The sequence below is a fragment of the Mytilus californianus genome, unplaced genomic scaffold (assembly GCF_021869535.1).
Source record: "Mytilus californianus isolate M0D057914Y unplaced genomic scaffold, xbMytCali1.0.p SCAF_3, whole genome shotgun sequence".
In the NCBI taxonomy this organism is placed as follows: domain Eukaryota; kingdom Metazoa; phylum Mollusca; class Bivalvia; order Mytilida; family Mytilidae; genus Mytilus; species Mytilus californianus.
Genome location: NW_026262679.1, coordinates 57,752,590 through 57,769,699, shown reverse-complemented (window position 1 = coordinate 57,769,699; position 17,110 = coordinate 57,752,590). Strand labels below are relative to the sequence as shown.

Genomic DNA, 17,110 nt, shown 5'->3' with positions numbered 1-17,110 from the left:
TCTCATATAATAGTAAAACCACTTTTGCAAATAAGTACTTGGCGTGAATCTTCATTTAATATTTGAGTTTTTGATGTGGATATGAATTTGAAAATGGCTGCAAGGTCCAAAACTGTGTTATAATTGTTTGTATTCCAAAATCTTCTTGTTTCTGTCGGCATTTTTGAGGAATGATCCATAAATAGTTTTGAAACATGTGACAATTTTGAGTTTTTTGTGCCAATCTAAATCTAAGATGACGGCCATAATTAAAAATAGTTTGACATAGAACCCGGTGAAAAAAATATAAACATAGCGTCTTTTCATGAATCGTCTTACATGTTTAAACAAAATATTGCAATAATTATACTGGGATGATACTATGCTAATTTGCAGCCGGTTTTGTTGTCAAACCAACATAAGAATTGACCACCGGGTTGGAACATAATAGAACCATACGAGTAATACATGCAAACAAATTCTCAGAAACCGTCTCACACATTAACACCAAATCAAGCACACATGCACTAAAGAATTTCTCTACTAAATGCTAGTTTTTGGTGCATTTATAAAAACAAATGAGGGATATAGTTCAGCGTATAATCATATTGTAAATACATGAAGCTTCTTGTCCAATTAACTTATCTCAGATACCAGGATTAAAATGTTGTACAAAAGACACATCAGTGACGTTCGAATAAAAAAAGTTAAAAAGGCCCAATAGAGTACGAAGTTGAAGTGCACTGAGGACCCAAAATTCCGAAAAGTTTTTGTAAATACAGCTAAGATAATCTATTCCTTAAGTAGAAAATTTCGAAAAATGTAAAGTTTGGTAAACAATTTATTATAATTATAACCATAACAGTCTCAAACAGTGTAACCACATGTTGAGTAAATTATACTATACTTATTTTAATTGTAACTGGTCTGAAAATCAAGATGGTTGTCACATTTGATCACCGTAGGTCACAGTTTAATATATCACCCTATGAGAAATGCATGCAAACACATTTTTGTCAGAAAACATATCAAACAGCCCGAAGGATACAAGGATGGTGAACAAAATATAAAATTAATGCATGTTGTAGTTAAGCCAACAAATTCAAGTAGTTTTTGTTTTAACAAAATACCTGTAAGTCATGCTTCAGAGTGGAACGACTATAGGGAATTATAACTTCATAACACTATTATATGTATTATGCCGATTACAGTATGACAGTCCCAACATAACATGACTCAACCATATTAACACTTATCCAACAATACAATCCACTCTGATCTGTGTCCACAGTTCTATAATATGAAATTATATAATTTGAAATGACTTACCTGGGCGCTTCCCCTTTCTGAAACACACAACACAAAGAAAAAAACCCAACGAAGGACAAACATGTGTACAACTCTAGATTGACTAAAAAACCAACCCTAAGCAAATAAATATTGTAACCTTTCGTTGAAATAAATTTTAACAACACGTTTACTTAATTATATTTAACTATTTTCATAATCATATTTTCAAAATTTCTAGTCAAAGAATATAAGTGGGTGCTTCATGCCAATTTGCATATAATTTTTCTAAAAAGAAATGTCAACATTTTTTTTTAAGGGAGCAATATCATACCGTACAGTCGAGCCGTATCATTTTAGCTATCCTGGTACAAAAGGCGTGTTTATATAAACTATATAAAACAGAAGCCATAACTTACTGAAGTCACATAAATTTCAATAACAGTTTATATGTTCGTATACAGAATGCTTCATTATTTATTTTGAGGGAATATAGATTAGGATATAGCTGATTGCATTTTAATGCACTTAATTATTATTTTGATATGTGAGATTCTCATCGTAATTTTTTTCTGCAAAGCCTGTTGCAAATTTCGCTCCTGCAAACAGAGATTAACTCAATTTGATAAAAATTTCGCTGTTTTGAAAATGTTTATCGCCTCACAATTAATAATATAATCAATGAATAAAATAAAGAAACTTTACTGTTTTGCTAATTTGAAAAATGTTTACAATTTGATCGATATCTAAAATCAGAACTAAGTAAGGAAATCTTATAGTTAGAACATTAGGAAAAATACCCAAACAATTTTGTAGGGAAATATTTCATTTGATGCTTTAATTATAACATTAACGGAACTAATGTTAATGCATTTTATGCACATTTCAACAATTAAAGTCTCTTCAGTGATGCTCGCGGCGAAAATATTTGACAATATCAAAGCAGATAAAACCAAAAAGGACCTAAAGTATAGCTTAAGTTAAAGATAACTTAACATGACACCTTATGTTTGTGATTATGTCAGCTTAAGGTTTACAAGTTAAGACAAGTCAATAACATTAGTATGCAGTTGTATTAGCAGAAGCACATCCCATTTCTAGGGTCTTCTTCCTTCAGTAATAACTATTTTATTGTCTTTGAAACTTTTTCCTAGTTTAAATGGCTGAAAGCTTTACAGATGGCTTAAGATTATTTATCGCCGATTTTCAATCTATATAGTTTCTATGTACTTGTACATGAAATGAATGTAAAAGTGGCTCCTTCCGGTTTACAAATGTTCACTTCCGTTTATTTTTTTGGGGGGTCTAAATCTTTTAAGTTCGGCAAGACAACATATATATGACCTTCAAAAAGTCAACCATTAGTGACCTTTTGCACACCGAAAGTAGCCAATTATATCCATTATTTCAAAGGAAAATACATGAAACCTTATATTTTTGGAATCAGTGACACCGAAATAGCTAACCATTTTCCTTAATTCAAACAAAAGACCTACAAACTGCGTATTGTTGGAATATGTGCAAGACCTTCTGACATCGTTTTTGTTTATGAAAGTTACTTTTTGTATATCAAAAAACGTTTTTGCATATATACCTGTATAAAAGTTCATTTAAACCTTAATTATCAACATGGGAGGTCGAAAGACCGTATATTGTTCTATTAATAATAGATTTTTGATTAATTAAATTTGTAAAATCTGAATTGATTGACTTTTCTATTTCATATAGTATTCTTCTCCCTGCATGTGTTAATCAGGTATGTGGAATTGTAAAAACATGATTTACACACAATCAATAGTAAAAAGATCTCTAAAGTCACTGCACTAAAATTAAATAGATAATACAAAGCAGTACCACTTCCTTTTCTTATAAATAATGATGTTAATCACTACAGAAGGCCAACGTTAGACATTATTATGTTTGGTTGCAGTCACACTCCGGGCTTTCGCAGGCCAACACAACTGACACTTCAACATGTTAAATCAATCCGATCTATATTCTAACTTTTAAACTCAAACGAACATAAAATATTCATAAAAAAAACACAATCGCTAACATGGGAGACGCCACTTCAAGAGACCAACGCACATTTTATTATTCATATTTGTATATTAATATGGAAAGTTGGTGTAAATACACCGAAAACTAGCAGTTGGTACTGGTTGCCGCATCCTGGTGGTCAACAAAACTGAAAATAAATAATATCAATTATTATATAATTTATTTGGTAAAATGATTCTGTACACATTGACTGCAATGGTTCGAATGACTTAAACTTCATGATGGGCTCGTGCATAAAACGCAATTACCCAATCGAACCAAACTTACTATAAATAACTAAAAACTTGTTAACTACAAACAAACAAAATTTTACATGTTCGAATCTTTGTACAACTTTGATAAATACATAAAACCACTCCACTACCGATATTCAACCATATGTATTATCAAGACTGTTGATGACTTAGCATCAAAATGAATTAAGAATGCGCAAGTAGTTATAGTTCATTTCATTTTCTACTTTATTTTCATTTAAATTTTAAAGAAATAAAATGAAAAACTAATCCAAGAATGAAATATAGAACAAAATGTAATTCGTGACCACAAAACACTGATAATTAACTCATGCACTATGCGCATTCGTTTACTAACCTGTTGTTCGGTTATTTGTCAAATAGTTTTCTATATTGGAATAAATTGGCATTTGATCAATTGTCGAAACACCATTTGTTTCAAATAAACGATTCTCCGAAACTAACATCATAAAATTTCCTGATGTTTTAAATGATAATTATTTGTTAAGTTTAAAAAACGTCTTTTTCAACAAGCAGTCGTCATTCCTATGGGAATCCACTGTGTCCATAATCTTGCATACTAATTCATGTATTCTGTTGATGAGGTAGACTTCGTACTGGAGCTCCTCTAGAAAAATGAAAAGAAGCTGACATTATCTTTTTCCGTGACGTAACGATGTCATGTGATCATTGCCAAACATTGAATGGGATACAGTTTACAAAAATCATTACTCGAAAAGTTGTAAAGTGAATTAAAGTAAATACCATGCAATCTTCACAGAGAGGCCCTAGATAACCATCTTGATGGCAACGACACCTACCACATTCACAGTATCCATGGTTATTACATACGGACTGAAAAATAAACCACACATAAATATTCTGATCTATCAATAACATATATATCTTCCTTTTAATGATTTAATTATAAATGTAAATTCTGATTAACTGATATTCCAACACCCTTTAGTTAAATCTACCTAATATGGTTCAGACTATTCTTTTATGTTATGTTTTGTTAAATAGCTCCACATCCTTGGCTTTCATTTTTGTTTTGTTCTGAAAAGCTTTGTACATAATTTCTAAACGTGATGTTTATGTATTATATATATTTTTGTATTAAAAAAAGCAACATTTACTTTGTGAAACTATAAAAAAACTTGAATAAATCGATATATATATATATATATATTTATATAATTCGTCTCAAAATTAGACGTGTATAATAAAATTAAAAATTTGATGTGGCGGCATGGTAATTAACATTATCATCCTTTGACTGTCCCTCTGGTATCTTTCGTCCCTCTTTTACGACAGACAAAATAGCTGATCTGAAAGGTACAGCATCTACTTGCCACTATACATCATGTACTGTGTTACAACCCTAGATAAAGACGACGAGGAAAGGCATTAAATCGACCACCGAAAGCTATATTTTTATGTAGCCTAGGATGTCGAGTGGTCAAGGACGCTGGACACGGTGGAGGCTGTGTTACCACGATGTCACAGACACAAGGGTTCGAATCCCGCTGAGGGAAGAACAAAAATTTGCTAACGCAAAGTTGAAGATCTAACATTGTTGGGCTAAATTTTAAACGAATTACATATATGGTGTTAGCCCTGTATAACCACGTGTTACCCGATGGAGAATGTCTGTCATAAAGTTGTCACATGTTTAGACGTGTACATATATATATATATATATATATATATATATATATATATATATATAAACAAGTCTAAATTGAAAACAACGTTCTATCCTATGATTGCGTTGGATAAAAACCGCAATTTTTATACGTGTGCATGCAAAACAAATTTCTTGGTAGAGGGGTCTAAATACAGCACAAACAACATTTTCCAAAAGACCAAATGAGTGAAAAAGTATATTTTAACAAAACGCATTTGACTAGCAGGTCGAACAACTGATGTTCATAAACCCTGCTGACTGCCATTGGCGATTGCCAAATAACGGGTCACCGATGTAATAAATGGATCTCAATTATAAATTGAATACTAAACAGAAAACAATAAACCTGCGGAAAAGATGGTATACCGCAAACAAAAGGTGCAAAGGTTTTTGTACACCATATCCGGAATTCGACAATTAATGTCTCTTCAGTGATGTTAGGAATCGAAACGGTATTTGGAAGGCCATATAATTTACCTCAATTTAGGATAGACTCTTGAATTTTGAAAGAGTCAAAATAGGAGGAACGAATCATATAAACCCAAAGGCAAATATAATACAAGCCCAAACGAAAAAATATAAACAATATATATAAATGAATTAACGCGTGAAATTGCAGACAAATGCAAAATAAAAAAACGAAATTATATCATGCAAAACGACATTTACGGAAATCCCACTTACGTATGAAATTGTGTGATGTTATTCCTTGATATTCTAAGAGAAATAAATATAAACTGGGCCTTTTTTTATGATTTTAAATGCATTATAATTGTATTTAAAATTTAACTTGTTAAGCACTTGTTCCGTTGATTGCTAGCGTTTAATTTTGTCAGATTTAATGGACTCACCCCCCTTTTTTTAATGTGCCTTGGAGTTCAGTATTTGAGTTATACTTTTTTAAGCATTTTCATAAAGTTCACACGAATATATTTTATTTTTTATGACTAAAACGTACATATTATATGTTAACTCACCCCATCAGAAGAGATACATGTATCTGTATTAGTCGTACAACCACAGTTATCACCGGTATAATCAAGGGTACACGAACAGGTACCACAGACACACGTACCATGAGCAGGACCTAAAATGTTGATATGGAATAACCTTTTTAATCAATTCATAAGTTGACAATTTTTAAGAAATCTAAATGAAAGAGCTGTTTCCCTTAAGAGGGATACATTTTTCATTGACAATGAAGAGCAAGTGGAAGAGCAAATGTAACTGTCATGATGTGTGTAATCTTCAAGTTTTCATATCTTTTATCATTTAATTACATTTAACCTTTTCTTAAATTAAAAAAACCTTTTTGAAAAAAATAGGTCTTTTCGGTTTTTTAAGCTTTTCAAATACGTATTAAAAGCGAGTCTGGCGTACCAAATTTTAAGGATAGTATATTTGATGAGTTTTTTTTTGGGGGTTTAAAACTACATCAGATAATTGGAATATCTTCGTACGAATAGTTCAACAGTTGGTATACACACTCAGAAGATATGAATAGGGATTATTGCTGGTTTAAACCGGTTTCTGCACATTTTTATCCCGAAAGATGGCATACAACAATCAGCAAACAAGAATGGATTGAAAAATATAAACTTCAACATAAGATAACTGTGCTTATTTTATAGATAACTATACAATTTGCAAGTCCACTTCCATTCGGACCTTTTTATAAATAGACTGATAAACTGCATAAGTTTAGGCATAGATAATATTATTTGATATCTTTTTTATCTGAATTATGTAGCTCTGAAATCAAATTAACGACATAGAGTTTTACTTTGAGACAGGTGAAAAAGAAGTAGGCTGCATCTTGTAAATCATTTTAAACTAAACACAAGATGTAATGTATTATAAAGTTCAAACCTCCACATAAAGCATTGTCAAAGTAGTTGCATGATCTGTCATTACATTCACAATTGTCGCCGTAGTAAAACAAATAACAGGAACATCTTCCATTAGTATTTCCTATGTCCGAGGTTCCCGGTGTGCTTATGATATAATCACCATTGCGACTACATTTTGGACTCTTCAAGTCGACATGTCCCTACAATTCATAAAAAACAGATACAAAAAAAAAATAAAACTATTGAGTAGCTTCATAAGAATTATTTCTGTAGTAGTAATAGAACCCAATACTAGTAGTACTTGAAGTAGTAACAGTAGTGTTAGTACACATTTCGAAAACTAATCAACACCGATACCTACACTTTATATTTCGAGAACGAAAGACAATAGTGATACAAACAGGTGTTATCTCTGCATAATCAAAATGCAATTACCATAAGGATGTTTCAAAATAACAAGATTTTTAAAATACTGTTATAAGGTAATAGTATATAAATAACCGTGTCCTTGTTTTTGAGATATCAACAATTGAAAAATACCCGGGTGTTCCCAGTTAGAAATACTAGTACTGGGAACATCGGGTTAATTAATAAATCTGATCAGCTAATACTTATGGATTATAGATCAATACATGTCTTTTTACCATATTTAGATATCTGCCAATGGGCTTTTAGCTCGAGGGCAAATATCTATCGAGGGATAATAACAGGGCAAGTTTGGAAAAAGGCATGTATCAATTTTATTTATTTCTTATTTGTATGCATCAATAATGTTTAATTAACCATGAAATTACTTTATAAATCAACAAGAACATTCTCGTGATTATCGATCGAAACAAAAAAATACATGTTTTTGTTAAAATTTATTGTATTTTTCCTATATCAAAGTTTCAGAAACAGATATTTACAAAAATTAAACATGTGATTTTGAATTTGATTATATGTCCTGAATGTACACAGGAGTCTCAAATAGTATATGCTAAGCTAACGGATACAATAAATTGCATATCCATAGTATAATTGACAATATACGGGATGATACGTCTGTCGATCAGAGATTAGGAAGTTGCTAGTGAAATTTATTCCATTAGGCGACATTTTATATTACAATATTTGTGTAATGAATTTTGCAAGACTGTCAAACAAAAAACTTTAATTGCAGTTGATACTCAATGTGGTCTGAAAGACGAATGAGTACGAAAATAAACTTGCTAACAATGACACAAGGACCACAAAAGGAACATTATTCATTATTGTTCCATTTTTTAATTGCTAGTTTCTTTTTGCCTTTGAAGAATCAACTGGAACATTCTCTTTTTTTTGAAATGGAAACCCCGAAAGACCTGAAAATTGGTAATCACTGTTTCTACTATAAGCAAGTGGCAATTAGGAATAAGACCACATAACAGATATCAGCAATATGATCCCATCTGTTTTTGAAATGCGCTTTTAACCATCTATACTACCTACTGAGGAGTCATAGGAAAACATGATCTTTCAATTACTAGTATATAGTATGATATTACTAGTATCGTACATATTTATGTAAGGGACATAACTCATCAAATCAACTTAAATTGTTTCTCTTTATCATTATTTGATAAAATAAAAATTTTAGGAAAAGACATAAACATAGCGTCTTCTCATGAATTGTCTCACATATTTAAACAAAATATTGCACTAATGATACTGGGATGATCCTATGCTAATTTGCATCCGTTTTTTGGGCTAAACCAACATAAGAAATGACCAAAGGGTTAGAACATAATAGAACCATACGAGTAATACATACAAACAGATTCTCAGAAACCGTCTCACACATTAACACATTAACACCAAATCAAGCACAAACGCACTAAGGATATTTCTCTACTAACTTTTAGTTTTTAGTGCATTTCTTGAAACAGACGCCTCTGAGTTCAGCAGTTTCATCTTCAAAAGACCCATTAGTGACCCTCGAATCAAAAATGTTAAAAGGACAAATAGAGTACGAAGTTGAAGAGAATTGAGGACTAAAAATTCCGAAAAGTTTTGCCAATTTATAATTATGACCTTAACAGTCTCAAACATTGTAACCAAATGTTGAGTAAATTATACTATATATAAAAAGAAGATGCGATATGATTGCCAATGAGACAACTCTCCAAACGACACCAAATGACACAGAAATTAACAACTATAGGTCACCGTACGGCCTTCAACAATGAGCAAAGCCCATACAACATAGTCAGCTATAAAAGGCCCCGAAATGACAAAAACAATTCAAACGAGAAAACTAACAGCCTAATTTATGTACAAAAAAATGAACGAAAAACAAATATGTATCACAGCAACAAACGACAACCACTGAATTACAGGCTCCTGACTTGGGACAGGCAGATACAGAATGTGGCGGGGTTAAAATAGTTTGTTGGCGCCAAACCGTCCCTCTAACGTAGGACAGTGGTGTAACAGCACAGCATAAGAACAAACTATGCAAAACAATTAACGAAAAACAAATATGAGAAACAGCAAAACACGACAATCACTCAATTACAGGCTCCTGACTTGGGACAGGCATATATAGAATGTGGTGGGGTTAAACTAGGTTGATAGCGCGTACCCTTCCTCTAACCTGGGACAGTGGTGTAACAGTACAACATGTGAACAAACTATAAAAATCAGTTGAAAAAATGCTTAACAAATCAAATGGATACAAATAAAAATACATCTAACAAAAACACAGAGTGGACGTGAACAGGTACTTATACATCCCCACAACAAAAAGACACTAAGTACAGATTGAGAGTACTCGCAGTTACTGACAGCTAGTTCAAAGCCAATAAGAACTAATAAAAAAAGTTCATGCATATAAGACTAAATTATTAATCAGTAAACATCCAACATCCAATGTATTTAGTGTAAAGACGTCATGAACAGTCAGGGAAAACATGACCTTGTGCAATGCCAAGATACAGGTATCGACAGATTGTAGAGCCATGAATGTGCAAATGTATATAACAATAATATTTAGTTTGATTTTAATTTACTGATACCAAAATCAATATTAATACCAATAAAAACAATATTCAAAGATCTAATTACAGTGTTGAATTGGTAACCTTTTAAAATAAGTTTATTTAAAGGATCGGTAATTCTACAGGATCGTTTCCAAATTTCCGGGCTCGGTAAACAACACCTCCGTACAAATGAGGATGTGCTTTCCCGTTTGAAATAAGTTTTCTACAGGTACCACCAAACTTCAAAACCAAATCTTTATATCTATGGAAGAGTTTAGTAAAGGTTTTAAGTAATTTGTGGTAACGAAATCCCTGACTTAATAATTTTCCAGTAATACATAGATTACGTTCACACTTATTTTGGTTGTAAATGATCTGAAAACCAAGATGGTTGTCACCTTTGATCACTGTGGATCACCATGGATCACAGTTTAACATATCACCCTATGAGAAATGCATACAAACATTTTTTTGTCAGAAAACATATCAAACATGCCCGAAGGATACTAGGTGGGTGAACAAAATATAAAATTATTGCATATAATCACGACGGGTGCTTACCCTTCCGGAGCACCTGAGATCACCCCCAGTTTTTGGTAGGGTTCGTGTTGCTTAGTCTTTAGTGTTCTATGTTGTGTCATCTGTATTTTTATTTGTCTGTTTGTCTTTTTATTTTTGGCCATGGCGTTGTCAGTATGTTTTCGATCAATGAGTTTGACTGTCCCTCTAGTATCTTTCGTCCCTCTTTTGTAGTTAAACCAACAAATTGAATATTTTTTGTTTTAACATAATACATGTTAGTCATGCCTATGAGGAGAACGACTATAGGGAATTATAACTTCATATAATTATCTATATTACTAATATAACGAGGTCAAATTTGTTAGCCGGTATGACACAAAACGACGAATCAAGGAATTCAGCTTTATATATATCTAATATAGGACAATGGTGTTGATTAAAAAGTACACCATTCCAGGCCCTTTTGTTTTCCACATAATTCATATTACCAATAATTAACAAGTTCCGGTCGAATCCGATACAGATACCAATAGTATATGTCACATGTAGTATCCGGTAATAGTAAGAAAACCAGGACGGGTCAAACAGAAAGGTTTTGAAAGCAGAGAAAACTGAGCACCTTATAATCAGCATGACTTTATCAGATGACAATACGAATACTTAAAAGCCAGGCTAAAAATAAGGCGTGGGTACTTTCCAAAGAGTTAGCCGGCGTGACGTTAAAACGACGAATCAAAGCATTCAACTTTATATATAACTAATATAGGACAATGGTGTTGATTAAAATTACTCTATTCCAGGCCCTTTTGATTTCATATAATTAATTTTACCAATAATTAACAAGTTCCGGGTCGACGGTATTAAACAAAAAGATTTTGAAAGCAGTGAAAACTGTGCACCTTATAATCAGCAGGACTTTATCAGATGACAATACGAATACTAAAAATCCAGGCTAAAAATAAGGTGTAGTTACTTGAATTCAGTCACGGACCCGCGACATTCTAGTTATAGATATATTATGCCGATTACAGTATGACAGTACCAACATAACATGACTCAAACATATAACACTTTATATCCAACAATACTATCCATATTGATCTGTGTCAAGAGTTGTAATATATGAATATATATAATTTGAAATGACTTACCTGGGCGCTTCCTATTTCTAAAACACACAGCACAAAGAAAAAAAAACAACGAAGGACCAACATGTTTACAACTCTAGACTGACTAAAAAAACACCTTAGCAAATAAATACTGTAACCGTTCGTTAAATTAAATTTTAACAACACGTTTACTTGATCATGTATAATTATTTTCATAATCATACATCAAATTTTCCGATTGAAAGAAAATAAGTGGGTACTTCATGCCAATTTGCATATAATCAGTGTCTAAAAAAATGTCAAAATTAATTACACGAGCAATAGCATACCGTACAACCGAGCGCTATCATTTTACATATCCTGGTACAAAAATCGTGTATAAACTATTTACACCACTTAACGTCCAATGTCCGTAATGTTTTAAAATCTTCTTCTCTGAAATTACTTGGGAAATTTACACCCACTTCCTAAAAATATTTAGTTAAACTAATCTGTCTTAATGAAATATGGAGGGGAAAAAATTCACAGACTTTATGTTGTAGTTAGCAAACAGGTCAACTTCGAATTTTAATCTAAGATCATCGAATGGTAATTTTTCTGATATTTTCTCGGACAAGTTCAATTACAACAAAATCACAAAATAAAGTTTATTGAAAAACGAAAATTTACAACGACGAAAAATAATTCGTTAAATTTTCAACGTATCAAGCTAAATACCTTCTTTAAATTTTCGAAACACTCCTCTTATCTGAAATAGGGGTTGGATGACCCACATTTTATTACTATTATCTATATGATGTATTATACTGTGGTTAATTTGATATCATTTAATTCGTTGGAACCCGGGGAAAAAAATGGCGCAAACGTTTCTTAAATAATCCGTAATTGTAATGTTATTCTTTAGCTGATTGAATATTCCGATATGTTCATGTTCAAGTTTGAAATGCGAGGTAAATATATTTGTTTATTATGATGACAATTGAAGGTCGTGTTGATATAGATCAGAATACAAAAACAAAACGTCGTACAATACTCGATCATGTTTAACTTACCTATGACCTCGTTTGCAAAATTCAAAGCTAACAGATACCATAAATTGCTTGTTCATAGTATAATTGACAATATACGGGGATGATACCGTCTGCGAATAAGAGATAACGAACATGCAAGTGACATTTATTTCCGTTTAATACAACAACATTTGTGTAATTTATTTGCTAGACTGTCACGGAAAAAAAAATTAATTGCATTAAACACACTATGTTATCTGAAAAACTACTGAATATGAAAATAAACTTACTAATGATGACAAAGGAATCACAAAAGGAACATTGTTTATTACTGTTCCATTTTATAATATTTTTTTCTACCCGCGTTATTTTTTTTTTGCTAGTTCTTTGGGCTTTTTAATTGTCAACTGCAATGTGGTTTTGTCAACGTTGTCAAATTGTAAAAGTCCGCCGCGTCAAATGCAAAAGGTTTTTGGTTCAATTCCCAGTCTGGAAACCAAAGGACCTGAAAATTAGTTTTCTCTGTTTCTACGCTAAGCAAGTGCAAGTGACATTTAGGAGTAAAAGCAAATAACTGTTATCAGCAATATGATGCCGTGTGTTTTTAAAACATATTTTAACCATCTATTTGCCTACTGAAGAGTCCTAGGAACACAGTTACAATCCATATTTAAATTACTATTTTTATTTAGGTAAATAAACAAAACTCCCAAAATTCCTTCATTTTGTTCCTCTTTATCAGTATTTGTTATAATAAAATTTTGTATTGATGCTAACAACAGCACTGTTTTATTTTTATAAACATATAATTAGCATACCTGGCCCAATGGTCTTGAAACGTATTGTCATCACGTTGCCTACATCATTTTACTTTTCGCTTCTTCTGCAAAACCACTTTTGCCAATTAGAACTTGGCTAGTTTGTACTTTACATTTCGAATTCTTAGTGTGGATCATTTAAAAATGGCTGCAATTTACAAACTTTGTTTTTATTGCCTGTATTCTAAAAAAATTACAGGATCTCTCGGAATATTTATTGAAAATATTGAAGGAATGATCCATAAGTAGTCCTAAAACAAATTCTAATTTAGATTTTTTTGGTGCCATAACAAATGTAAGATGACCGCCAGCATTGAACATAGTTTGACATAGAACCCGGTGAAAAATACATAAACATAGCGTCTTCTCATAAACAGTCCTACACATTTAAACAAAATCTTGCACAAATGATACTGGGGTGATCCTATGGTACTTTGCCGCCGATTTTGATGCCAAACCAACATGAAAAACCATAACCACGTTTAAACATAACAGAACCCTACGAGAAATACATGGTTCTAGGAAACCGTCTCACACATTAAAACCAAATTTAGGACAGATGCACTTACCAACTTGGAGTTATTGGTGCATTTCTGAAAACAAAGATGGTTACCTCTGATGGACATAGTTCAGCAAAGAATCATATTGGAAATACATACAAATACATGTACCTTCTCCAAAAAAGTCTCAAACATTGGAAACAAATTTTGAGTAGATTTTTTAAGCGATCTGAAAAAAAAGATGGCTTTCATCGTGGGTCACAATTTAACATATAACTCTATGAAACATACACACACAATGTTTTTTCGTCACAAAACATCTAAAACATTTTAACCAAATTATGCCCGAAAGACACTAGGGTGGTGCACACCGTAATAAATTCATGGTGTTGTTAATTCAATCCATTCCAAATGTTTTTGTTTTGTGTTAACACAATACCTGTTCGTCCTGCTACGGAGGGGAATAACTTAATGGGATGATGACTCCATAAAATTACCATTTATAATATACCAAATACAGTATGACAGTCTCAACATAACACGTCTCGAACATATTTTCGTTTATCAAACAGTACTGCCCACACCGATCTGTGCCCACAGTTGTTTTATATGAAATCATATCATTTGAAATGAATTGTCTTTGCGCCTCCCCCTTGTGATACATACAGTACAAAGGTCAAACCCAACGAACGACCAACAAATTTCCTTAGGAGATACACATTATAACCTTTCGTTGAATTAAATGTTAACAACCCGTTTACTTAATTATGTACAATTATTAGGATTATCAGATTTCAAGTTTTCTGATTGAACGAATATAATTTGCCTGTTATCATTGTGTAAAATGTCAAAATGTATCTTCATCATGAGCAATATCACACCGTACAACCGAGCTGTACAATTTTAGCTCATCTTGTCTAAAAGTCCTGTATGAACTATTCCCACCAATTGGCGTCCGATGTCCATACTTTGTTTACACTTGATATCTTTTCTGAAGATACTGGACAATTTGCCCATACTCATCCTTAGAATATTTAATTTTAATCTAATTTTTGCGAATATAGAAAATTTGTCAGAATGCTCTGAATGTCAAGAACTGCTATCATTCATTTAGACAAAAATTGTTCAACAGGTTTTAGCTCATAAGTTTAACTGGCGTCACAATTGTTGGTATGGAAACGTTTTGAAGAAAGTGAAAATAAAAGTAAATAAAACAAGGCGGTATCATTTCCCAAATTGACAACACCTCACTTGTCATTCCTTACCATTTCAACCGGATTCGACCTAAAGGAGTACTGCTCTCCGTTGAACTGCGTCGGGACTATGGTGAGATATATCATTGTCGCAGATGTTGGGAAAAGTTAAAATTCTGGTAATTCGATGAAAATTTTACGTTTTAGAATTGAGTGGTGCTCGTTATTATTTGAAAATCAAACAATTTTTTTTTATCAATATTGAGTTAAAAGACTAAGTCTGTTATTTTGCGAATAAAGCATAACCAGAAACGGTTAGATCTGAAATTTTCCAAAGGTTGAAAGCAAATATAAAAGCAAAGAAAATTGATGAAAACAAATCACCAATATTATATTTGTTTGAATAAAAGTGTACGTTTAGATAAAAAAAATTATCATGTGTTTCTGAAGTTTTAACCAAAATTTAATATTAAAACCTTCATGGTAAAACATGAAGTAAATATCACTGAAAATTCAACGTTATCCTTAATATTGTGGGTATTAGAGCAGAATGTATATATAGAGGTATTACTCTACTAACAAAATCTATATTGTATATAGACTTTGTGCCCAGTTTTAATAACACTGAGCATAACACGATTTTCCAAATAAAAAGAGGATTTTAACGTTCTAGATAAAGAACGTTTCTAGCGTTGAAGCTAATATTTATTTAATGTTTGCGAATTGATCTGTTTACCTGATTTGGGAAATTAATGTATGGTTTTTAATTCTGCGAAAATATATCTTAACAGTGACCCTAGCTTTTATAAGCTTTCACATACGGAAGTTTCTGAAGTTAAATTATTAAATATTCCCATTTAATTCATTTGAAAATCGATTGTTTCAATTGAAAATAATTTTTAAAAAAATCCTTACCCCTACAATAGATCGATGGTGAATGTTCGGAGGTGCCTTGATTATTTTAATTTCGACGACGTTCAACCAAGATTAACTATACACGAGCAAAGTCACAAAGTGGTAGGCGCAATCCTTTCGGTGTGACTAGGTATTTATACATCCCGCCGTTGTGTAATGCTATGGTCATTTTTTGTATTCTTGTCTTTCGTTTTTGCTTATGTACCTTGTCTATAGAGTGTCTATATGCCATTGTTTTCTTTGTTGACATAGTTGTTTGTTTTCATAGTGATTAAGATTATAACATAATGTTGAATGCTGTACCCCAATTTTTTATATTTTTGACATCCTGTACCAAGTCAAGAATATGGCAGTTTCTATCAAATAGTCCGTTTCTATGTATGTTGGCGTTTGTTTTTGATGCAATTCAGTGTTTCTGTTGTTCCGTTGTTTTCCTATTATAGTTGATTTGTTTCCATCGGTTTTGGTTTGTGACCCGGATTTGTTTTTGCTTACTAGTATTTGACTATTGACTATTGAACAGCGGTATACTACAGTTGCCTTTATTTACCTATTATGTCTGTTTGTTTTGCTCACACATTGTTGTCAATATAATGGAATTCTACGCGACTGTCATACAAGTGAGAGGTTTAGCTAGCTATAATAGGGTTTATCCGCCATTTTTTACATAAGGAAACGGCTGTACCAAGTCAGGAATATGACAGTTGTTTTCCATTCGTTTGATGTTTTTGAGATTTTGATTTTGTCATTTGATAAGGGACTTTGCGGTTTGAATATTTTTTGGAGTTCTGTTTTTTTTTTTTTTTTTTTTAACTTTTTACTACAACCAAGTCGATGTCAAGTTTCTCCCTTGAAAAAAAACTTTACTGCTTGATGATTATTCCCCGAGAGCATTATTACTTTGGTAGTTTAATGCACAATAAATAGCAATACAAAGACCAAAC

General features: G+C 32.1%; 1 protein-coding gene across 1 annotated transcript; it reads right to left on the bottom strand.

The window, feature by feature from the left end:
• Positions 1 to 3,317: 3,317 nt before the first annotated feature.
• Positions 3,318 to 11,893, bottom strand: LOC127733045 (integrin beta-6-like). The gene is made up of 5 exons (XM_052242322.1): positions 11,773 to 11,893; positions 7,120 to 7,300; positions 6,228 to 6,337; positions 4,326 to 4,415; positions 3,318 to 3,454 (listed from the first exon to the last, which is right to left on the bottom strand). Exons 1-5 carry the CDS (start codon positions 11,833 to 11,835, stop codon positions 3,446 to 3,448), a joined length of 453 nt encoding a protein of 150 aa, XP_052098282.1. The 5' UTR covers positions 11,836 to 11,893; the 3' UTR covers positions 3,318 to 3,445.
• Positions 11,894 to 17,110: the final 5,217 nt, after the last annotated feature.

Excerpts from the sequence above, each read along its gene's own strand:
- LOC127733045 (XM_052242322.1), bottom strand. The coding sequence starts at position 11,835 with ATGTTGGTCCTTCGTTGTTTTTTTTTCTTTGTGCTGTGTGTTTTAGAA. Across the intron at positions 7,301-11,772 it reads TAGAAATAGGAAGCGCCCAG|GGACATGTCGACTTGAAGAG; the intron begins GTAAGTCATTTC and ends TATGAATTGTAG. Across the intron at positions 6,338-7,119 it reads TGACAATGCTTTATGTGGAG|GTCCTGCTCATGGTACGTGT; the intron begins GTTTGAACTTTA and ends TCAACATTTTAG.